Source organism: Artibeus jamaicensis, unplaced genomic scaffold (genome assembly GCF_021234435.1).
Source record: "Artibeus jamaicensis isolate MK-2021 breed Jamaican fruit bat unplaced genomic scaffold, CSHL_Jam_final contig_465, whole genome shotgun sequence".
NCBI lineage: Eukaryota > Metazoa > Chordata > Mammalia > Chiroptera > Phyllostomidae > Artibeus > Artibeus jamaicensis.
In genome coordinates, this window is record NW_026521843.1 from 26742882 (window position 1) to 26763532 (window position 20651).

The following is a 20651-nucleotide window of genomic DNA, read 5'->3' on the forward strand; positions in this document are numbered from 1 at the left end:
TTATCATCTCCAGAATTGTCTCTAACTGATGTGACATATATAATCTGTAAGGCATTATGTAACTATTATACCATAATCATCAGTGTCAAAGACCTTTTATAAAAATTGACAATACTATTCTGGTAATTTACCAATGTCTCCAGATCCTTAAATACTGTTCTAAGAAATAGAATTTTTACAATGAAATGATCCTTTATACCATAATGTGAGACATTTCAAATGCTATAATTTATCATTCTTGTAAAGTTAGGTCATAGTAACTGAACAAAGTTCTTGTACTCTCTAAGATATCTCTCTCAGAGTTACCATGGTAACACTGACACAGCTTTATTTCAGACTTATGTATGAATTACTTTAAGATCAATCAAAAAGATAATCAGTCATTTAGTATATAAGCCATTTATATACCATCTACATACAACATTTGACCCCTAAAAATATGTAACATAGGTGTTTGTACTTATCAGCATTCTTTCCCTTTACAATCCGAGAACATGAACTCCTAGTGTGTGACCCTGTTCTTCTGAGTGTAAGTGTGTCAGCTGAGCATTTTTATATGGACTTTAAACAATGGCTGTCTAACCTTAAAGATGTCATTTCTTGGTATAGTCACTTTATCTAATAACATTTACTTCTCATTGTGTAAATAAACTAAGTGGAGAGTGAAGAACAGTCAACTAATCTTTAAAGACAATCCTAGAGGTGTGCTATGCACTCAGTTCGGCCCAATCACGCAATTTTTCATGTTAGTTCTCCCCCAAATCACCGAGTGCTCTGTCTCAGCGGTCTTCACCATCCCGCATCTGTCCACCATCCCCTCCACACAACCGGGTAACTCAGAACCCTCACTTGGACTTGTGCACAGAATTAAGGGCATTTCAGTGGTAATGAAAGCATTCTTACCCAGTTCTGAGGATACTTTGCTTTAATCACACACACAGCTCCCTTTTCTATTACTTACAGGCTGTAACTATTCAAATGTTTTCTTTTTACTGAATCCTTTGTCAAACATCAGCATAATTTTTTAATCGACCTATTTTTCTGTGCAAAGAAAAGAAATAGCACAGTCTCCATGACCTTGTGAATTATTGTTATCTACAGTTTTGGACTGGCTTAGTCACCATTTCCAAACACTGCACATCCCTGCAACTGGGAATAGCATTCACGGCCTGCATGGATCCAAGGGCACAAAAGGAGTCTTAATGATTTAAAAACCCTCAAGTGTGCTGTCAAGAAAGAAACACCTGCATTCTGATTTCAGATGTTCACAGCAGTCACGCACTTCTGGGAGCTGAAGTTCTGTTTTCACGACACCTTGCTTTACTATCTGCTAATGAGGTGATCCCTCACTTTAAAAACAACTATCCCCAGAACGAGGAGAGCCGGGATGAAGGCGTACAGAATCAGGAAGTCCACTGTGAATCTGGACGTTGCACCCGGGCAGATCCTCTCAATGAAATGAGCTCCTTCCCTGAAGGCGCATAGTGGGTTGGCTGTCACAGAGCCATTGGAGCTGCCTGCCGGGGGAAAGATCCACATTGTGAGGCGTAGTTAGTTCTGAACTAGCAAGTATTTACCAAATGCCCACTTAGGAGGGTGCAAAGTACCCTTCTCCATGAAAGATTCAGGACATTTGAGACAGCCCCGAAATCATTATTAGATGAAGCCACCATGAGTGTTCTGGGCCTTGGCTTCGTTTGAATGAAGATGGAAATAGGTTTCCATCTTTGAGTGTGTACTTGTGTTCCTCCCCATAGCACCAATAAAAATCACGATCACTTATGATCACTTAGCACCAACTATCCTAAGATTACTGATGTCGCCTAAAGATATTTAAAACTACTAGATTTCACTCTGTGCTTCAGTTGACAGCACAGCATGGCCTGGGAACCCCGATGGCCAGAAGGACTTCATGACGCACTCACTGACCTCTTGTGGGATCAGGGAATGGCCTTTTTCCACAAGTGACTTCACTCAGCCCTGTACTGCGTGCATTTGGGGAACAAGAAGCCGCTGTACCCCACTTCAACCAGCCCAGCAGAAACTGCTTCCACCCAGGCTGCTTCCCCCCAGTGTGCGTCTCAGCTGTCATTTCCTAAAAACATCAGAGTGGCTCTAAGCTACTGGCCTCGGACAGGGGTCTAATTTGACCACTGCCAATTTCACTTTAAAAACCAGAGAAAATGTTAGACTTTTATCCTGAAACAAGGTTTTAATTGTATTTGTTACAAAAAATACAGCTTTTATTTAAAAAATGAATTTCAGGAAATTGCTTCCTCGGGGGAATACATAAAAGTAACATTCCAAAGTAGAATACTTACCACAAGTGAAATTCCGCCCATAGAACTCATTGACTACAAGAATCTCAGAGCAATATTTTTGGAATGTAAAATAAGTGAAGATTTTCAAAGGAATGGGCATTTCTTCTGTGTTTCTTAAGGAAAAGAAAGAGAGATGACATTCAGTAGGCTCTGGTTATAGCCCCACCAGACGAAGAGAACAGCCAGCCTTCCCGTGTGTTTATCTACATGGCTTTCCGTCTCACTGTAAACACGGCACTTACTACAGAAGCTGCAGACAGCCCTGAGAAGTCCAGAGAAACGTCGCTGCCTAGAAGTAACTATTGCTGGCAGTCTGATGACACGCGTGGATGTGTGCGTCTGTAAGACTTTACATAAATGGGAATGAACTCTTCATGCTCTTTCCTAACCTGCTTCTGCAACCAAACTTATGTCTCAGACATCCTTCAAAGTCAGGGAGGGTCAGTATGCATAGCACTCTGTCACTTTTTATCCTTACCTGAGGATATGTTTTTTATCCGTTTTAGAGGAGAGGAAGAGAGAGAACCTTGGGTCAGCCACCTCCTGGGCTGATGCACCCAGGGCTGGGCTTATGTCAATGGTGCACGCTAGCTGGGGAGCTTGGTGGTTGATTCTAGTAGAAACTTAATTTAATAATCAATCCCCTGATGATGGGTTGGTGTTTACTTTTTTGGGTAAGTACCACTGACATATGTGTAAAAGAAAAACATACTTAACACACATTACATTAGAGGAAGCTATTTGTGATTAAACATATTGGATGGTGTTCACATACGAAGTGAGAACTAAACTACCGTCCAAGGGGAAAGGCAGACATTCACCGTGAAAATGAACAGTCTCCTCTTCAGCCTGTCTCAGGAGAAACCTCATAATGACCTTGCAGATGGACTTCTTGGTCCACCATGTAGCTTCCATCAATTAACGAACCTATATCAAATTCTTTCTGTTTGCAAAATACTACATCTAAGTGCTTGAGGAATTCAAAGGACGTATCCTATCCCTAAAGAAGTCACAGTGTAGCTGGGGACATAGACTTTATATCCTTTAGACTCTAAAAGTACAGTGGCAAACGACTGGTGCCTAGAAAGTAATTAAAAACCAATAATGCATATCAGTAACATTTTCGTATGTAGTATTTACGGTTTCAGCTATTCCCAAGTGACGCACCCCCCCCCCCGCCACTCCATGACTTTCAGTTCTTGGCAGTTTTCTGAGGCACAGAGTGGAATTAGCCATACTGAGAGGCTGCTAAGTGGACAGACAGGCAGGAGTCTGGGGAGGACGTAGGGAAGAGGAAAGGTGCTCTAGGAAGGCACAGAGGTCGTGAGCACAGGCAGGTCAAGGGCTTCCCTTAGGGGACCGAACAGACTGGGAAGGGCCAGAGCAGAGCCTGGGCAGTGGGGACAGTGTGGGCAGAGGGACGTAAGTTTGGAATGACAGCCAGGAACCAGCAGCTTCAGGGCCTTGCAGCAGGTTGACATTGAAGGACCCTGAGAAAGCTCATGTAGAAATCTGTGTTTTCAGAAAATACGGCATCAGCAAGTCGGGTGGGCCAGAATAGGGGCAGATTAGGGACAGCAAAAAAGGGAGCAGGCTACAGCAGAAGTTCTCGTGTGAGATGATAATGGCCTGGAATAGGATGACAGACAGTGGAAGACGGAGGAAGAGAACCAGGCAATCATAGAAGCCCTTGGAGTACTCTCAAGAGAGAGGAACCATGAGTCTAAATTTATTGATATGGGATTGTCCACATTATATTGTTAAGTGGGGAAAAGAGCAGGCATACTTCACCCCTTCCCAATAGTATGATTTCATTTTTATTTAAAAATTTATGTAAATGTCTAGCAAGATACACAATGAAATTTAACTCTGAGTTGTGATACTTCAGGTAACTTTGACTGTCTCCCTCATACATTCCTGCCTGGTGTGCACCCCTGCAGTGAACTTGCATGATTTTGCAAATAGAAAGAGCAGTGAAGGTATTTCCAATTGGGTTTAAAGGAAGAGGCAGCCAAGAGCTCAGATGCTGCAGGCAGTCAGCCAGGGAAGATGATGACTTCAGGGGAAAATAGAAACTAACTGACTAAGAGGTGAAAGTGGTTTTCAAGAGCAGAGTTTCAAGATGGGAGTGGAACCCAGGTGAAGCCTTGGGATGTTGAGAGTTTGCAAAGAACCTAAAAGCAACTGTTCACATTGGCCACTGCTTCTCTTCTAAGACAATTACTCCCCTCTTCCTACACACCAAATACATGAAATGTTGCCAGATTGTTTGGCACCTGTAATGACTGAAACACGTATGAAAGAGGAGACGCTGTCCAAGGTCTGTGCCCTGCTGGCTTGATGCTGTGCCCGTCGGTGATTTGACTTGTGCATTTTTCACAGACGCTAATGACCCACTTAGGCACCACAGGCAAACGTAACGGCGTCATTATAAAAAAAAAAGTCCTCATGACTCATCAAACCCCAGCTCACTTCTTTTTATAATATCTCGCCTTTATATAACACGCTACAGCTCATAAAGCGTTTTCCCATGGAGTATGTCATTGGCTTCTCAAGATCCCTCGAGGCAAGTGGAGCCAAGATCATTATCTCCACATTATAGATGAAGAAACTAGTGTAGATAGAAAAGCAGCCTGCCCACGGCCATTTGGCCGAGAGGTGGCGGAGGCAGCCCTGGACCCCAGGCCCAGTCTCCTCTCTCCAGGCAGCCACGTGGCTGGAGCTGAGTCAGGTCTGACGTTAGTTTTCTCCCTGAGCGTGGATCGCTCTGAGAGTTAAATAAGTAAACATAAAAGTATTTAGATGCTCAATAACTATTTTGTTTATTTGATTTTTAAGTAAAAAACCCAACGTCTCTTTCACATTCCCTGGGGGCCCCATAGTTTACTTACCGGCTCCCCCTCCGCCTGCCTGGGATCTTTTACCCTAAAATTTTCCATCCTTCCTGCAACTTCTTTTTTAAAAATGTACTCATAGCACTTTCATATTATTCTCCTTGTGTCCTTTTTAATATAAGAATAGGTCCTTTATATCACATACGCTACTTTTTATTTATTTATATGCTACTTCTTTTCATCTGTTCCTTGGTATCATACAAAATGATACCTGTCCATGATAGAAAATTCACAAAATATAGGAAAATATGAGGAAAGAAATAAAAAGATATCACCGAGAGCTAATCACTGTTCACATTTGTTGTGTATCTCTAGTTCTGCCACCTTCTGGAGCATCTTTCATGCTGGGGATGCTTTCTTATCTGACTACTCTAACACCTAAATGTGAGTGAGGACGGGCTGGGACCGAGAGCCACCAGGGCGGCGCCGAAATGAACTAAACTCGTGTCCTGCACCTTGTACTACCGGCTGTGGGTTTTTTCTGAGCTGGTTTTCCTCCTATTAGTACAATGGCTTATTACTTGTGATCATATTGATAACATGCCTAAAAGGCCATTTCCCAGTTCTCAGCATGAAGACATTTTATTGAACAAATGGTGAACAGCCTCAGATCTGAGCAATGACGATTAGCAAGCACCCAGATTATAAGGTGCCACTTTTAAACTAGTATCACATAGCTCTCCTCTGGAACTCCGTAATAACAGCCGGCATCCGGTGATCTTAACAAATCACACCAATCTAAATGCTTCGCCTCATCGTAACCTACCTCACGAATCCAGATCCCACGAGCACCCCAGCAATGCAGAGCAGAGCCACCACGCTGTTGACCACATTTGGGTCTTGGACCATTCCAAGCAGCATGAGAGTTAGGAATTCACCAATTATGTGGGGGGCCAGGAGAGCAGCAGAGAAGTATCCAAATCTGGCCACCTCGGGGTATAAGCCCAGAGTCCTAAAAATACAGAAGGTTTTTAGTTTCTCTCCAAGGTTATCATTTAAGAAAAATACCACATTTGCCTTCTAAGAATGAGTCCATGATGGTTAGTGGAGGGGAAGGGTTTGCAGGACAAGTCACACCCCCTTTGCAAGGCCTTTTGGGCACAGAGCCAGCGTTTGAGACCATTTATTACCACCAGTTGCTTCTGTTGGCTCCAGGTCAGTGTGAGTCACCTTTTCCCTCTTACAGCTCCTTCAGCTCTCATAGGAAAATACTCGTGTTCAAACAACAGTACAACTAACTGCAATGCATAGGGTTGTTGAACTCACCAGGCCTCTCCATAAACGACATGCTCTGCCTAGCTAGCGCTGCTCCTACCTGAGCTAGCCTACTACCCTCTAAGGCTAGCGGGGCTCACCCCACCTGCCTCTCAGCACCCGCTCCCTGAATCTCACCCGCCTTATGTGGGGTTATGGATAGCTCGGGAACACTGCACTGCCTCCACCTCCCATCGGATCAGCCCTCCCAGGCCTACCCCATTCCATTCTTGCTTTTTGTTCTCCAACCCTTTCCATCAGTTGGACCCTCATTTTCTTGTAAATGGACTACCCTAAATCCATGCCCCTTAACTCCTATATTACTTCAGCCAAATAGCATTTCCCCAGTGCTAGTATCCTCAACAACCATTAGACAGGCTGCTCTTTCTTCCGTTTGCAGGGTTAGGAAAAGGAGTTGGCGTGTCTTAGATCCACCCCCTCCACCACCACTCTTCAAGGCCATACGCCTTTCCTCTTTCACAAATCATGACGTTTGCTGAGACTGTTGATTCTCTTATCTACTGCAATCCTCTGTGACTTTTAAAACATTCCCTCACCTTTGATGGTTTTATAGCACCTGGACCAGGGGCATTCTGTCCACTCCTATCCACTATCATTAACCTGAAGGTCTTTGACCTTCTTGATGAAACATCAACTTCAATGACTCCTAATGGGGTAAGCTGATGGATTCCAGGGGTCTCATCCCCCTAATCTTGGTCACACACCATGTCTTGGACTTAAATGTTACTAAAAACGGTTCCACTTCCAAGATTTCAGATTCTGAAAATGCCCCCTCTAATCATGGCTTCCCTCCTGCCTTCCATGTTCCAGTCCTTGTCCCCTTCTGCTGACCTTTGCCTTACCAATCTCCACACCTGGGGACCCTTGCTGTCTCGGTTAAGCACCTCAAGGTGTGTGAAATAAGGTGTCACGCTATACTAATTGGACTCCTGCTGTCACTTTGTCTCAGCTGACTCCAGACGCACCCCTAATGTTTCCTCATTTCTTATTGGGCAGGTCCCACTGTGGCTAATGTAAACAATTGCTTTAAGTCACCCCCTCCCCCCAGTTTCAAACTCTCTCCCCAGTGCTCAGCAGTTGGATTCACCTCCCATTCCCTACTTCTCTCTTCCCCGGGCCCCACACTTTGCCAACCCTGACACTCCCTACCTTGATCCCATGTTTTCCTGATTCCCCTGTCCTTACCTTGGTCTCCTCTGTAAACTGCAGCTGTGAATGATCCAGTTTTTCAATAATTTCACCTTGTCTCCAGCGAATGCCTTCATCCTGCTGGTCTCATTCACCGTATCCGGAAGCAGGCATTCCTGAGCCTGACAGCCGGCTAAGCTGCTGACCCCCTTCCTCCTACCCTGTACCCCAAGCTCCTCCAACAGCATCTGCTTCCTCCATCGCACTCTGTCCCCTTGTGAGCCTGACTCGCACCCCCACCACTCCACTGACACCCGTTTCTTGTTTTATTTTTAGTTACTGAAGCGCACCAATGGCCTCCTGATCGTATGCCTCACCTCCTCGAACCTCCACAACGCCTCCCTGGACTCTCTCCTCCCTCGGCTCCTCTGGTGCTGCTCGCTCGGCCCTGCTTCTCCTCCCACCTGCCTGACCACCCCCTTTGCCTCTGTCATGGGATTGCTTTCCTCTTCCCGCCCTCTGCACGTGCCTTTTAAGACGTCGCACGCAGCCTGCTTTGCTCCCTCCCTTTCCGACACCCCCTCCTCCAGGATCCATTCCCAGCCCTGTTCTCTTACTGCTCTTACTTTGTCTTTCCTCCAGGCCGTCACCCAAACCTCAGACTGGCATCTCCAGGTGGGGGTCGCGTGGCCCCCCAGGTGTAATGTGTTCAGAGCCAAATCCATTCTTTCCCCGAAGACTTGATAAGGATGCTGCCCCTCCCCCATTCCCTCAGGCTGGAAACTCAGGCATCATCCATGACTTTCTTTACCCACAACAAACATTCAACTTCATTTTCCCAGCTTCTCAAAGTGACCCCTCCTTTCTGTTACCACTGCTGCTCTCTCTTTAGGGCCTCTGCCTGTGGCCAGGGCTCCTCATGGGGCCGGCCAGTGCCTCACCCTCAAGTCCCACGCAGACCGGTGCCAAATCCTCTCCCATGTCCCATTATCAAACCCACTTCAGCCCCTTCACCTGACATTCAGCGCCTCCCCCACTGGGCTCCAAGGCTGGCCGACATGCTTTCCACTGCTCCCCGCAACACTTCATTCCCCACAGCGAGACTGAAACTGGTCTCTGGAAAGGTCTTCTGCGATTTTGCCTCCACCTATGTCCCTGCTGCTCCTTCCCCTGGAATGTCCTCGTTCCCTTTTCCCTGTTGAAATGCTGCTGGCTCTCAGGTTCTCCTCCATAAGCCTCCAAGAGTCCCTCTCCCCCCACCAACCAAGCAGACTCTTGGCCTCACTTGTGATTAACTCAGGGTAATGGATGTGAGATGGGGAAGGCCACTCATTCCATCTGTGCCTCAGTTTCCTTGCCAACAAACAAGCAAGTTATAATATCACCTGTATAGAATGGCTATAAGGATTATACGAATTAGTATATTTAAAGCTCTTAGTGCCCAACATAAAGCAAGTGCTCAGCATGTGTTAGCTATTACTATTATTTTCCTTAGCAGACTCTCTGTGCTTCCTTATAATACTAATCTTAAACCTTCTTGCATTAAAGTCATTTGGAGATTTGTTTATGACTGTAACCCATTATCTGCAACACTTCAGGGCCAGACGTGTTTGGAATGTGGCAGGTACAGATTTTAGAAAGCCTTCACGCTGGGCGGGCCGTCCTTGCTGCAGTGGGAGCCCCGACTCCACCTGCGATCCAGCACATTTCTACTTCCACTAAGCAGGAGTGCTGACGCAGGAGAAATACAAAGAACCTGGTGGCTCTCTGCCCTGGAGCTCTCCCCCTTTGAGTGCCCCCATGTCTGGGACCACGCGGGAGGCCTGGCCCAGAGGACCGAACACCCGCAGTCACCCCCTTACCAGTAGGACACGCTGCTGAAAACCACGGTGGCGATGACGCTGAAGGGCAGGGCGTGCAGCGCGTAGGCCAGCAGCATCTGCCACTTCTGGTACAGGCCGTCCTGGCTCTCCTGGTCGCTGACAGCTCGCAGCTCAGGAACTGGGCACACAAGGCAGGTGGCGGAACAGTGGGTCACCATACTGCCGGGAGGGAGCGGGCTGGCCCCAGCTGAACCGGAGGTCTGTTACCGGAGCTGGGCGGTGAGGACCAGCTGGGGCTCTCAAATTATCGAAGGAGGGAACCTGCGCTCTGGAGAGTGACTGCCCCCCACCCCAGAAACTGCACTCTATCTGAATTACAATACGGTTGCAAACACTGTCATAATTTATTTCCTTCTCCCTAATGTGGGGAGGAAGGGTGTCACCAATTCAAGAATGTGCAGGCAAAAGGGACACAAATGAGTGATATGAGCCACTTTATCCTCCTCTTGTGCAGGGTCTTGGTACTGAACATCAGGCAGCTAGCTAGGTATTGCTTCTGGCCTCCCACTGAGTTTGACAGTGAGGTTCTGGCTATACTAAAATAGGCTCCAAAAAGAATGTAACAGTGATGCCCTGGCTGGTGTGGCTCAGTGGGTTGATTGCCGGCCTGCGAACCAAAGGGTCGCTGGTTTGATTCCCAGTCAAAGCATATGCCTGGGTTTCAGGCCAGGTCCCCAGTAGGGGGCACGTGACAGGCAACCACACGTTGTTGTTTCTCTCTCTCTTCCTCCCTTGCCCTCTCTCTAAAAATAAATAAAATATTTTTCAAAAAAAGAATGTAACGATGCTAAGTTGCCCAGGTATGTGGGCCCCCTGGACTGCACACCCTAATGGCCAAGCTGGATCCCAGGGCTAATCTTTGATAAACTTCTCCAAATCCTGCCCGTCGGCACCGTATAACTTCATGTTTCCCTGGGGCCTTAGAGGCCCTCAGAGAGATCCACTGATGAGTTCATTCACCCCAGGGGTTAGCAGGTCAGGAGTTACCTCTCCCCAGAGACAGAATCTAGGTTGAGCTCAAAGACTAGTAATGGTGGAGTCTTGCGAGGTGACGGCTAGAGAGGGGAGGTATCCGGGGAGAGGAGCCCCCACACGTTCCGGCACGGCACTCACACAGATTCAGCGCGTTGAGCATGCCTGTGTAGGGCATGGACCCCACAAACTGGTACAGGACACCCACGCGGTCCTGGACAGCCCCTTTTAGCACATCGTTCTGGATCCGTAGGAGGAAGAAAATGACGAACAGACCCATGATCAGATTCTGAACCAGACGCATAATCACTGCCAGCTTATTTCTCATTAAGTTTCTCGTCACTCTCCTGAAAGACAACACCGTTTTAATTCCTTTTCTTTCATGGACGGATGTCTCAGCCCCTAAGATGCGGTGGGTCTCTTACCTCAAGAGAATGAACAGTTTAGGAAGAGTTCCAGGGGAGTCCTTGGTTTTGAAAGGAACCATTGGTAACGTTTTCAGGTGTTTTGTTCTTTCAATGCGCTCCAAGGTCCTGTGATAAATTGCTGATTCTTTGTAGGCAGACTCAATCATCTGGACTCTTCTGTAGGTTTCCACTTCCCGTTCTCTGCTTTGGGTGTCCACTGATGTCAGGTCCACTAAAGTGTTTTCCCCAAAGAGGTGACCCATGGGTTTTAAAGGCACATAAATACACAATGACTAATAATGTTTATGTTTCATCACTGGTTTAGGAGTACTAGCTGTGATGCCTCATCCCACCAGAATAATACCTGTTCTGAACGTCCACCTATAAGATGAGAATATTTTTAAGCTAGCACCAGGGCCGTGAGGATCCCACTGAAGCTGTATGGGAGAATTCCAAAGCTCTGCTAATTTTCTTCTGACGAAGGAGGCATGCCTCAATGTAAAAGAGATCCCCCACCTCATTCTGATAGGTTATGGCAAATTAACTGACCCAGCCAAATTAATTTGAGGATTAAAAACATCAAAACAAAAGCAAAAACAAAACCCTGGTGCCATCCAGGCAGAAATCTGAGATAATCAAGTTCAAAAAACAATTAGGATGGTGGGAAATGTGAATGAAAAACTTACTATAAAAATCAAAAGGGTTTGAATGTTCAGGACAAGGGTAGCCGCAGCCACTGAAGAACTCAAGCATTTCCACCGGTGTCCCACAGAAAACCAGCTCTCCGAAGCTCAGGATGGCGATTTTGTCAAAGAGCTGATTGGGCAACAGATGGTATTAGTGTGTAACCAAGTCACCACATCCTAGGCCCTGGCAGGGTAGCTCAGCTGGTTAGAGCATCATCCTGATATACCAAGGTTGTAGGTTCGATCTCCAGTCAGGGCAAGCAATGAATGCAGGAATAAGTGGAACAAATCAGTGTCTGCCTGTCTGTCTGTCTCTCTCTCTCTCAAATCAATAAAGAATTCTTTTTAAAGTCATCGCATTCTTATAGAAAAAACTTTCCACGCAGCCAGTCTTTTCATTATATTTCATTAGTAGTTCATACAGCATTGGTATTCTTACTGCATCCTTTGGAGACACTCAAAATGCACCTATTGTTTTCAGCGCGGGCCGCTGCTGAGCATCCAGCCTGTGCCCGCATCTCTGTGGGGTAGAGGAGAGCTGAGCTGACCGGTGGGCCTGGGCATGCGTCCCGGCCCTGCCCCTGAGTGAGTAGGTCCCTGGCACAATTTTTTTAAAATCTCAGATCGTTGTCTATAAAAAGCAAATAATAGCTCCCTAAAAGGTTCCTGGGAGGACAAAGAGAGAATTTTGGAGGAAAACTATATGGGTTAGTGGGAAAGCACAGTCTTTAAAGCCAACTGGACTTCCAATTCCAGCTTCTTTGCTGTGTGATTGTGGCTCAGTTTTGTAACACTTCTAAGTCTCACTCTTCTCTGTAAAGTGGAACTATTGATATGTACCTCGCAGGACTGCGTGGGTCAATGACCTGGTGCATAGAAGCTATTTGGTAAGTGTCAGGTGCTGAAGGAAGTGAGCTTCCATCCTTCACCCTTCCCATATCAGGAGCTATTGGCTCAGAGCACTCCAGTTGGCCGGTGCTAACTAATCTCTACCCATGATCCTCAGCTCAACACACACACAAACCACCCCTGACAAACTAAGCAGGAACAGAAGACACCCCCCCCCCCGCCGCCTCACCTGGAAGAGCTCAGAGCGGGGCTGGTGGATGGTGAGGATCACGATGCGGTCCCTGCGAGCCAGCCCTGCCAGGAGGACGACGATCTGATTGGCAGTCATGCAGTCCAGGCCCGTCGTTGGCTCATCAAACAGCATGACCGCTGTCGGCAAAGGAGGGGCAGATTCAGAGTCCCTGCCCAGCCTGACTCTGTGATCTAAACTCAGAATTTTGAATAGTTCCTAACTTGAGCTGTTTTACCCCATCTAAACAGTGCATAGTGAGAAAGCACCTACCTGTAAACTGCCTTTCTGCCCGAGCCCTGGAGAAATAACTGACCTGAGAGGACCCAAATCCCAGCTCTAGAGCAGATTTCAGGTGTAAACCTTGACAGAACAAGGCAGAAGCCAGATCCGGCCTCTCACATGGTATAATGGACCCCTTGGGCTCTATCCAGATGAGCCTGAGAAAACAAGGGCTGGCACCATGTTATTTTAAAGGGCCGAGGCCCTGACTACGGTGGCTCAGTGGGTTGGGCACCCTCCAGGAAGGCTAGGGGTCATCAGTTCAATTCCCACTCGGGGAGCGTGCAAGGAACCACCAATTGACGTTTCTCTCTCAAATCAATGTTGCTCTTCCTCTCTTTCTCCCTCCCTTACCCTCTCTCTAAAAACAAATAAATAAAATCTTTAAAAGGCTGAAAAGAGGCTAGTTAAAAAGATACTACCGCACTTCATGGCTAGCACTTTCAAACATCAATAAGGTCTTTGGCACTGCAAAAAAACAGAACCCATGAAATTGGGTTTTTTAGAGGAGTTAACTATAGTTTCTTTCTACCATAAAAGTGGCAAGCACTCTTAAGAGCACCTCTCTTACTTGCCTTCTAGTGACGTAGCACCACCTGAAGAGTGGGCAGTCTTGTTCTCCCCCCAGTGTGAAAAAGTGTCCAGGGGCAAGCTGTCCTCTTCCAGGTGCATAGAATGGTGAGGTTTCCCCAGGTGGTGGGGAGGATGAGCAAACCAGGCAGGGGAGCCAGGTGACAGGCTGCCCATCTTGACAGCCCCTCCCCTCTACCTGATCACTCTCCAGTAGGACTTTTCAAAGTCCTATTTTAATTCCTGCCATTTCATAAATACTTCTAGTCACACCAAAGCTCATGGCTCTCCACAGTGGTTGCACTCCTGTGCGAGGTGAGGATGCCCAGGAAGGGCCCGTTCATGGAAGACCCGAATTTTAAAACACAAATGAGCACTCCTGAGTCCAAGAGTCATTTGGTACTTGGATGATGAAAGAGTATTCTGGAACTCCATAGTACTTTCAAGAAAGCTGGGTCTGCAGTTTGAAAACCTCAGTGAAAACCTCTTTCCAAATGGAGGCTGAAGAAAGGGCCTGTTGTACCTGCAGCCACGTGGGAGATGCCCAGGTGGCAGCTAGAGGCCCTTCTGGGTGCCACTTACTGGGATCCTGCAGGAGCTGGGCTGCGATGGAGACGCGGCGCCGCTCACCACTGGAAATTCCCCCAAAGCTGCAGTCGCCGATCAGTCGGTCTGCCACGTGCCTCAGACTCAGCTCCGCCATGACCGCCTCCACCTGTGGGAGTCAGAAATCCGGGGGGGGCTGCTAACCGCAGGGCTGCGGTTCCAGCGCACAACCTGAGGGGGGCGCAGGAGAGGCGACACGGCGACACACCTCCCGTGGGGGCTGGGGCCCCTTCAGACGCACTACAGCCTGGGCAGAGCACGCCTATTGCATGCAACGAAATCCAGCTTGATTTCAATCACAACATGATACACGCCGCTGACTAAAATAAATAATGTGAATTGTTTTTAAAAGTTCTTAGAGCAACAAAAAGTGCTTACATTTGCTTCCGAGAAATTCTCCAGGAAACAGTGGAGACTTCACTGGACTCCTATTTTCAGTTCAACACATACAGAAAAAATCCCCCAAAGTCATGGTTACAAAACAGCTTGTTTTTTTTTTAATGTTTGGTTTTTTTGAAACTTTATTAGGATACATGTTTTATATGTTTAAAAAATCCAATTTGTTTTTAAATAAAACTGATTTCCCTTATGTAACCCAAATAAGTCCCAGAGTCCCCTATGGTCCAATTTCAGGGTGGTTTTGCATCAAAGAAATAGAATCTAACTACCAAAAGTAATGAAAAGTAATGCCAAACTTTACTTGAATCTCTTTAAGGGCTTCAAAGGGGACCTGGTCTATAACCTGCAGACATACTTCTTAAAATTTCTTCTCCCCCCGATTCTCTTCACTCTGCTTGTACCCTGCAGCTCCCTTAACTCCCCTTACTCCTCATTCTCGACTCCCCACAACGGTACCTAGGAAAATCCCTGACTCCCTCTCTAACCAAGAAGGCTGGTCTTTTCCTCTTCTCCTTCTTTCCTTCCTCAGTAAATCCCTCTGCAGTTTACCCCTAGCGACAGAAGGCCCGGGCCAATCAGAGAAAGGGACTGAGAACAGTGAGCTATATGCTAATGAGTTGTGTTCTCACATACCTCTAAGGAGATTATGTTACTTTTATAATGAAAAATAAAAGCACTGCATAAAAAAAATAACAAGAGTAACTAGATCGGAGTAAAAGGGAGTGATTTGGGGAGCAGTGTCCCACAGGACACGGGGTGCATCGACAGCATAGATGGAGCTTTGACCAAAAGAGGAGACACATCTAGGCATTGCTTTTGAGAGGACGATGCCCCCTTGAGTGCTGGGGCCCTTGTGAACATGTGCCTGTAGTGAAAGCTATACTGTACAACCGACTGGGACCCCCAGAAAGAACTAGTTCCACCCTCCAAGCCCTGCCTGAGAGTCCAGTGCAGGGACATGATGAGCAAGTCCCTGCGGACAGGCTCAGCTATGCCTAATAAAGACCGGGTAATTTGCTGCCCTCTCAGCTGAGATGGAGGATTCCCTAGGAGCCTCAGTGGCACTAAGAAAGGCCGGCCTCGGGGCCCAGCAGGAGCCTGGCTGAGCCTCAGGGCAGTAAGGCCTCTGGGGCAAGTGTCGCTGGCCTCCTCTGGGGGCTCTGGGGGCCCATCTCCCAGGGAACTGGGCCTGCTTTGCACAGCACATCTGTCTGTCCTCTGTTCCCTGAGCACTCCGGTCCAGGCCTTCAGAAATGTTTTCAGGCGAGGTCCCTGGGGCTATTTCCAAACTGGGTGCATTTAAAAAAAAACAGATAAAGATGGGGAAAGAGGTGACAATCCAATAGTTCCTTCCTTCATTACCTTAATCCGGCTGGATGAGGCACATTCAAGATGCCTTGAAGACGGGTGAGAAAAGTCTCAACAGAACGGACAGCAGGGCGAAGCCCAGTGGGGAACTGAACTGTATCTATTCAAACCCAGAGCTCCCAGGACAGCAGCATCCGCGAGAGATACAATGCAAGCCACGTGCAGAATTTCAATGAGCTTACCAGCCACATTTTAGCAAGTAAAAAGAAGCAGGTGAAATTAATTTTTGTAATATACTTTAACCCAGTACAGCCAAACATTGTTTCAAACTATAATCAATATTTTTAAATTATCGAGATATTTCACATTCTGTTTCTCACAGTTTTTAAAATCCTGTGTGTATTGTACACTCACAGCACATCAGGACTAATCACTTTTCAAGTGCTCAAGGCCAGGCATGACTAGTTGCTGCAACACCAGACAGTTCGGGTCTAGACTCAAAACAGTGAAGAGTAAAGGGAAGAAATGGGCAATAGAGGGAATAGTGGGTGCGAAGCCACTGGGGTTGCGCCCTTGGGTGCCCCTGCTCGGGGGCCTGGAAACCCCGGCCCCAAGCCCAGGCCACTGTGAGGACAGGCCGTACGCACCTTCTTCTCAATGAAGGCCCGGGAGCCACCGCGGATGGCCAGCTGCGCTGTGTAGCGCAGCGTCTCGCGCACGGTGAGGCTGCTCAGCAGAGTGTCGCTCTGCGGAAGAAGGAGGCATCAGCGTCTCCCCGGCCCCTGGCTGCAGCGGGCTGGGGCCAGGGACATGCCCACCTGCAGGACATAGGAGAAGCAGTCCTGGAACTGGTCCCTGCGCAGCGCCTGGCCGTTCACAAACACCTCCCCGAGCAAGGTCCCCGTGCGCCGCAGCCTCCCGGACATGGCATCCAGCAGTGTGGTTTTCCCTGAGCCTGATGGGCAAGGAGAGAAGGCCCTGGTAGAAGTCCCTCCATGAGGCATCTCAGGAACTTCCCAAGACCCTCGGTGGACCAGTCCTGCCTGGGTCCAGCCCTGACGAGTTTTCTCTTCAGCCTCGTGGGTCAAACGCTTCTGGCAGGAATGAGTCTTTCCTGCTTTTCCCTTGAGTAAAAGGACGCACAAGTCATTTCTCTCATTCTGTGGGTACCAGAGGGACTTTGCCTCTTTATTTGCTTTAAAGCTGTTTCCCCTTGAAAAAGACAATATAAGCTCAAAATAACAGGGAAATCAGGGCTCCCAGAAACATCTGGTCCCAGACATCTGAATTTTTCTGGGGTCCCCTGGGGTGGTCTGGTGGTTCCTGAAAGTAGGGACACGGCCTAGAACCCTGCCAAGCAGGTGTGGTCTGGGGACCGGCGGCATCCCCTGAGAGCTTGTTAGAAGTGCTGAGTCTCAGGCCCCTGCCCACAGCCACAGAATCAGAGTCTGCTTTTTCACGTGATCCCTGGGTAATTTCCATGCATATCAGAATTTGAAAAACTCTAGCTTCGAGAGCCCTTTTGTAAAACCAGCTGGACTGGAGTCCAGGTCCCCAGTTGGGGGGTATGTGAGAGGCAACCACACATTTATATTTCTCTTTTTTTCTCCATCCCTTCCCCCTCTCTAAAAATAAATTTAAAAAATTTTTTTGAAATGATTAAAATAGTAAACTTGTCATTATGTGTATTTTGCTACATTTAAAATGGGGAAAAAGAAACAAAAGTGGTTAATGCCATACAGGGCAACAAAACCACACATGACCTTTGAGGTTATCTTGCCTAAAAGGACAGAAATCATTTGTAACTAGGCTTCTGCAAGGGGACATGCAGCACAGAGTCTAGGTCCTAACCGATAGCAAATAATGAGCCCAATAAAGTTAGTTATCTTCCCCTAGACTATTGGACGACCCTAGGCCAGCTTGTACTGGCCCATTCTTTAGTGAGAGTTTGAACACCAAAGTCATCTTTTTCCTCCCTAATAAACATTTGATTTATTGCTATGCTGCATTGCTATTCTGCTTTAGATAAGACACTGATAAAGTCACGTCATTTTATAAAACACTAAGGGGGATTTATAAAAGTGGTTTATTGGCTTACTTATTGATGCAACAAAAATTGATTAAGCACTTACTGTGTGGCCAGCCCTGTTCTGGTTGTGGAAGATAGAGTGGAGAGGGGTGGGGGGCGGCCAGTCTCGTAGAACTTGCAGTCTACTGTGAACTCACGTTCAGTGTGAAAGGATGGACGTTGTCAGCAAACCATAATGAGGTGTCATCAGAAACGAGCCCGTGAGCCCCGGACCCCAGACCGGGAACCCCCGGCACTGTCCTGCAGAGGTGTGCTCAAAGCGTGACACCGGCTGGCAGGACACACATCTGAGAAGGTGGGTTCGGTCCTCGAGGTGTGCTACAAGCCACCGTTTTTACCCTACACCATGAAGGCAGCAAGTGACAAAGTATTACAGGAATAGCTCAGCTTCTGTCCCCGTCCAAGTATGGTATAATTATTCAAGTGAAAGTCAGAATGACCCTGGCTGGTATGGGTACATGAATGTGGTGAGACATGGTTAAAAAATCGGGACTAGGAACAGACAGGAAATCTGGGGAAATTGGAAGTGTTAGTCAGTGAATTCCTTTTCATGTAATTTAGACACTGCCATCACCATCGCTTCCCCCCGCCACTCCCCCACCCCCCACCCCCTGCAGCAGGGGAGTGGCCGTGGATTGGATTTACCCCTCGGGCTTAGAAGCTGACCGGTCATAACCACGGACTTCCACTACCATCTCTGTTCAAGGGAGTAATGCAAGTGGAGAGTCAGGACACGCCAACAACTTGCAAACAAGAACTCAGTCAAGTGGCTCCTCTGCGAAGCCAGCACCTCAGCATCTGTCAACGTTGAAGTGTGCAGGATGATATGGTGTCATGGACACCGTGGTGTGTCCCACGGGTCTCCTCTCGGGGCCGGTGCACCTGCCTGCCTGCAGCCCCTGAGGATTCCCGGTGGTGACCCTCGCAGGGCCGCAGGGAGCTGCCTCTCTGGAGGCCTCACCCTCCCCAGACGAGGACTGGCTGATGCAGGGATGGGGACGGGCACTGGATTTCGCCTCCAGTGTAGTGACCGTGAAAAGAAGAAGGATGTGCTGGGAAGTGGGCACCTAGCCTCACTGGAATCCGTAATATTTAATTCCTTAAAAAAAGGATCTGAAGTAAACATGGCATGTTGTTAAGATTTATAAAGCCTTGCCTGGCTGGTTGCACAGCCAGGCATCAGACTGTGAACTCAAGGGTTGCTGGTTTGATTCCCCATTGGGACGCATGGCTTGGGTTGTGGGATAAATAAATAAATAAATAAATAAAATGTTTTAAAAATAAGATTTATAAAACCAGATGTTAACACATGAACATTCTTTCATTTTCTATTTTTGCTGGTATGTTTGAAATATATCATGATTTTAAAAGACCGATGAGTACAAGGAATAAATGGGCATCTTGGTGCTTTTTATATTCCTTTTCCCACCTCCAGGCAGAGTACAGATTAGGGAAATCGAGTTTGCAGAGCACCCCTATATGCCGGGCACTGTGCTAGTGCTCTGCGTACTTTGAAATATGAATTAACTTACAGGTCAGGCACAATGTTATTATTCTGCAAGGATCTTTCTAAAGATTTCACATCAGGTTCCTTCCATTCACAGACTTGTCATTGGATTTCATTCTAATATCAAACGTGTTGCAATTTAAACTTCTCACAGACTTCCTGTAACAACTCGGACCCGTTTCCTGGAAGTGGTGATCAAGTCAAGGCACGGCCCTTTGGGAGCCCTCGCCCAAGCAGAGCACGCCCCCCAGCTCACCTGAGCTCCCCAGGATGCACAGGATCTGCCCGCTCTCCACGTACAAGGAGACGTCTTTCAGTATCTGCCTGTTCCACCGCTGCCGGCAAGACGTGATGTCCCACCAGGGCCCGGCGCGGTGGCTGTAAAGGAAGCCCCAGAGGGGAGCAGCAGAGTGGGCTCTTGGGAGGGGCCGCACCTTCATCCCCCAGCACTGAGGCCAGCTCTAGCCCTCCCCACTTTTCTCCAGACAAGTTTCTAAGGGTGGTTTAGCCTCAGCGTCCTCCTCTGTAGATCCTGGTCGGCAGTGACCGAAGATCACCCGTGTATAGCACCTGCCCGGCAGCGGCTCTGAGTGCCGGCTCTCTGGCTGCAGGGAGGTGGCAATATTCCCTCGGTTAACCCTGCATTTTTTCACCAGGCTTCAGAACACCTGGTGCTGCAAGCACCCCTGTCCCCAAGGCCTCCCCGCCCACATCAGACAGGGCTTACATGAGGGGGACACATGGGAAGGAGCAAGGGCCGCAGGGGCATGAGGCAGAGCACAGCTGCTGCATTTGGCATTGCTCCCAGGTCCAGCCCTGGGGTGGGGGGTGGCGTTCACCCTTGTTTTTAGTTTATCCCTGGGGGCCCTCCCCTCCCCTCTCTCCACCAGGATCCACTCCACAGGGGGGTCGAAGCGGCTGTATCCGGCCCCCATTAGTGAGAAGCCAGCAGAAGGGTGAGGACAGCAGTCGTCCTGGGCCGTGCCCACCTTACCTGACACTGTAGGAGACATGGAGGACCCCCAGGCTGTGCCGAGGCTTTGATGCAGCTGGAGGAACCTCCTCGGAGGAGCACTGGAAGCCTTTGTTTATTTGGAGTCCTGAGGACCCCAGGGGGGTCAAAGGTGGGAGTTCACTCATGGTCAACAGGCAGCAAAGACAGGAGGGTTTTCAGGTGCCCGACCTTCCCTGAGCAGCCTCTGCTCAGGGGACAGCAGCAGACCGCCCCACCTGCTCCTCTTGAGGC

The 20651-nt window shown here is 48.1% G+C and overlaps 1 protein-coding gene across 1 annotated transcript; it reads right to left on the reverse strand.

The window, feature by feature from the left end:
* Positions 1 to 288: 288 nt before the first annotated feature.
* ABCG5 (ATP binding cassette subfamily G member 5) lies at positions 289 to 20648 on the reverse strand. The gene is made up of 13 exons (XM_037162077.2): positions 20400 to 20648; positions 19662 to 19783; positions 16628 to 16764; positions 16457 to 16555; positions 14079 to 14211; positions 12645 to 12784; positions 11567 to 11696; positions 10899 to 11112; positions 10615 to 10820; positions 9481 to 9619; positions 5982 to 6167; positions 2322 to 2434; positions 289 to 1517 (listed from the first exon to the last, which is right to left on the reverse strand). Exons 1-13 carry the CDS (start codon positions 20543 to 20545, stop codon positions 1324 to 1326), a joined length of 1959 nt encoding a protein of 652 aa, XP_037017972.2. The 5' UTR covers positions 20546 to 20648; the 3' UTR covers positions 289 to 1323.
* Positions 20649 to 20651: the final 3 nt, after the last annotated feature.

Excerpts from the sequence above, each read along its gene's own strand:
- ABCG5 (XM_037162077.2), bottom strand. The coding sequence starts at position 20,545 with ATGAGTGAACTCCCACCTTTGACCCCCCTGGGGTCCTCAGGACTCCAA. Across the intron at positions 16,556-16,627 it reads GCTTCTCCTATGTCCTGCAG|AGCGACACTCTGCTGAGCAG; the intron begins GTGGGCATGTCC and ends CTTCTTCCGCAG. Across the intron at positions 1,518-2,321 it reads TGGGCGGAATTTCACTTGTG|GCAGCTCCAATGGCTCTGTG; the intron begins GTAAGTATTCTA and ends TTCCCCCGGCAG.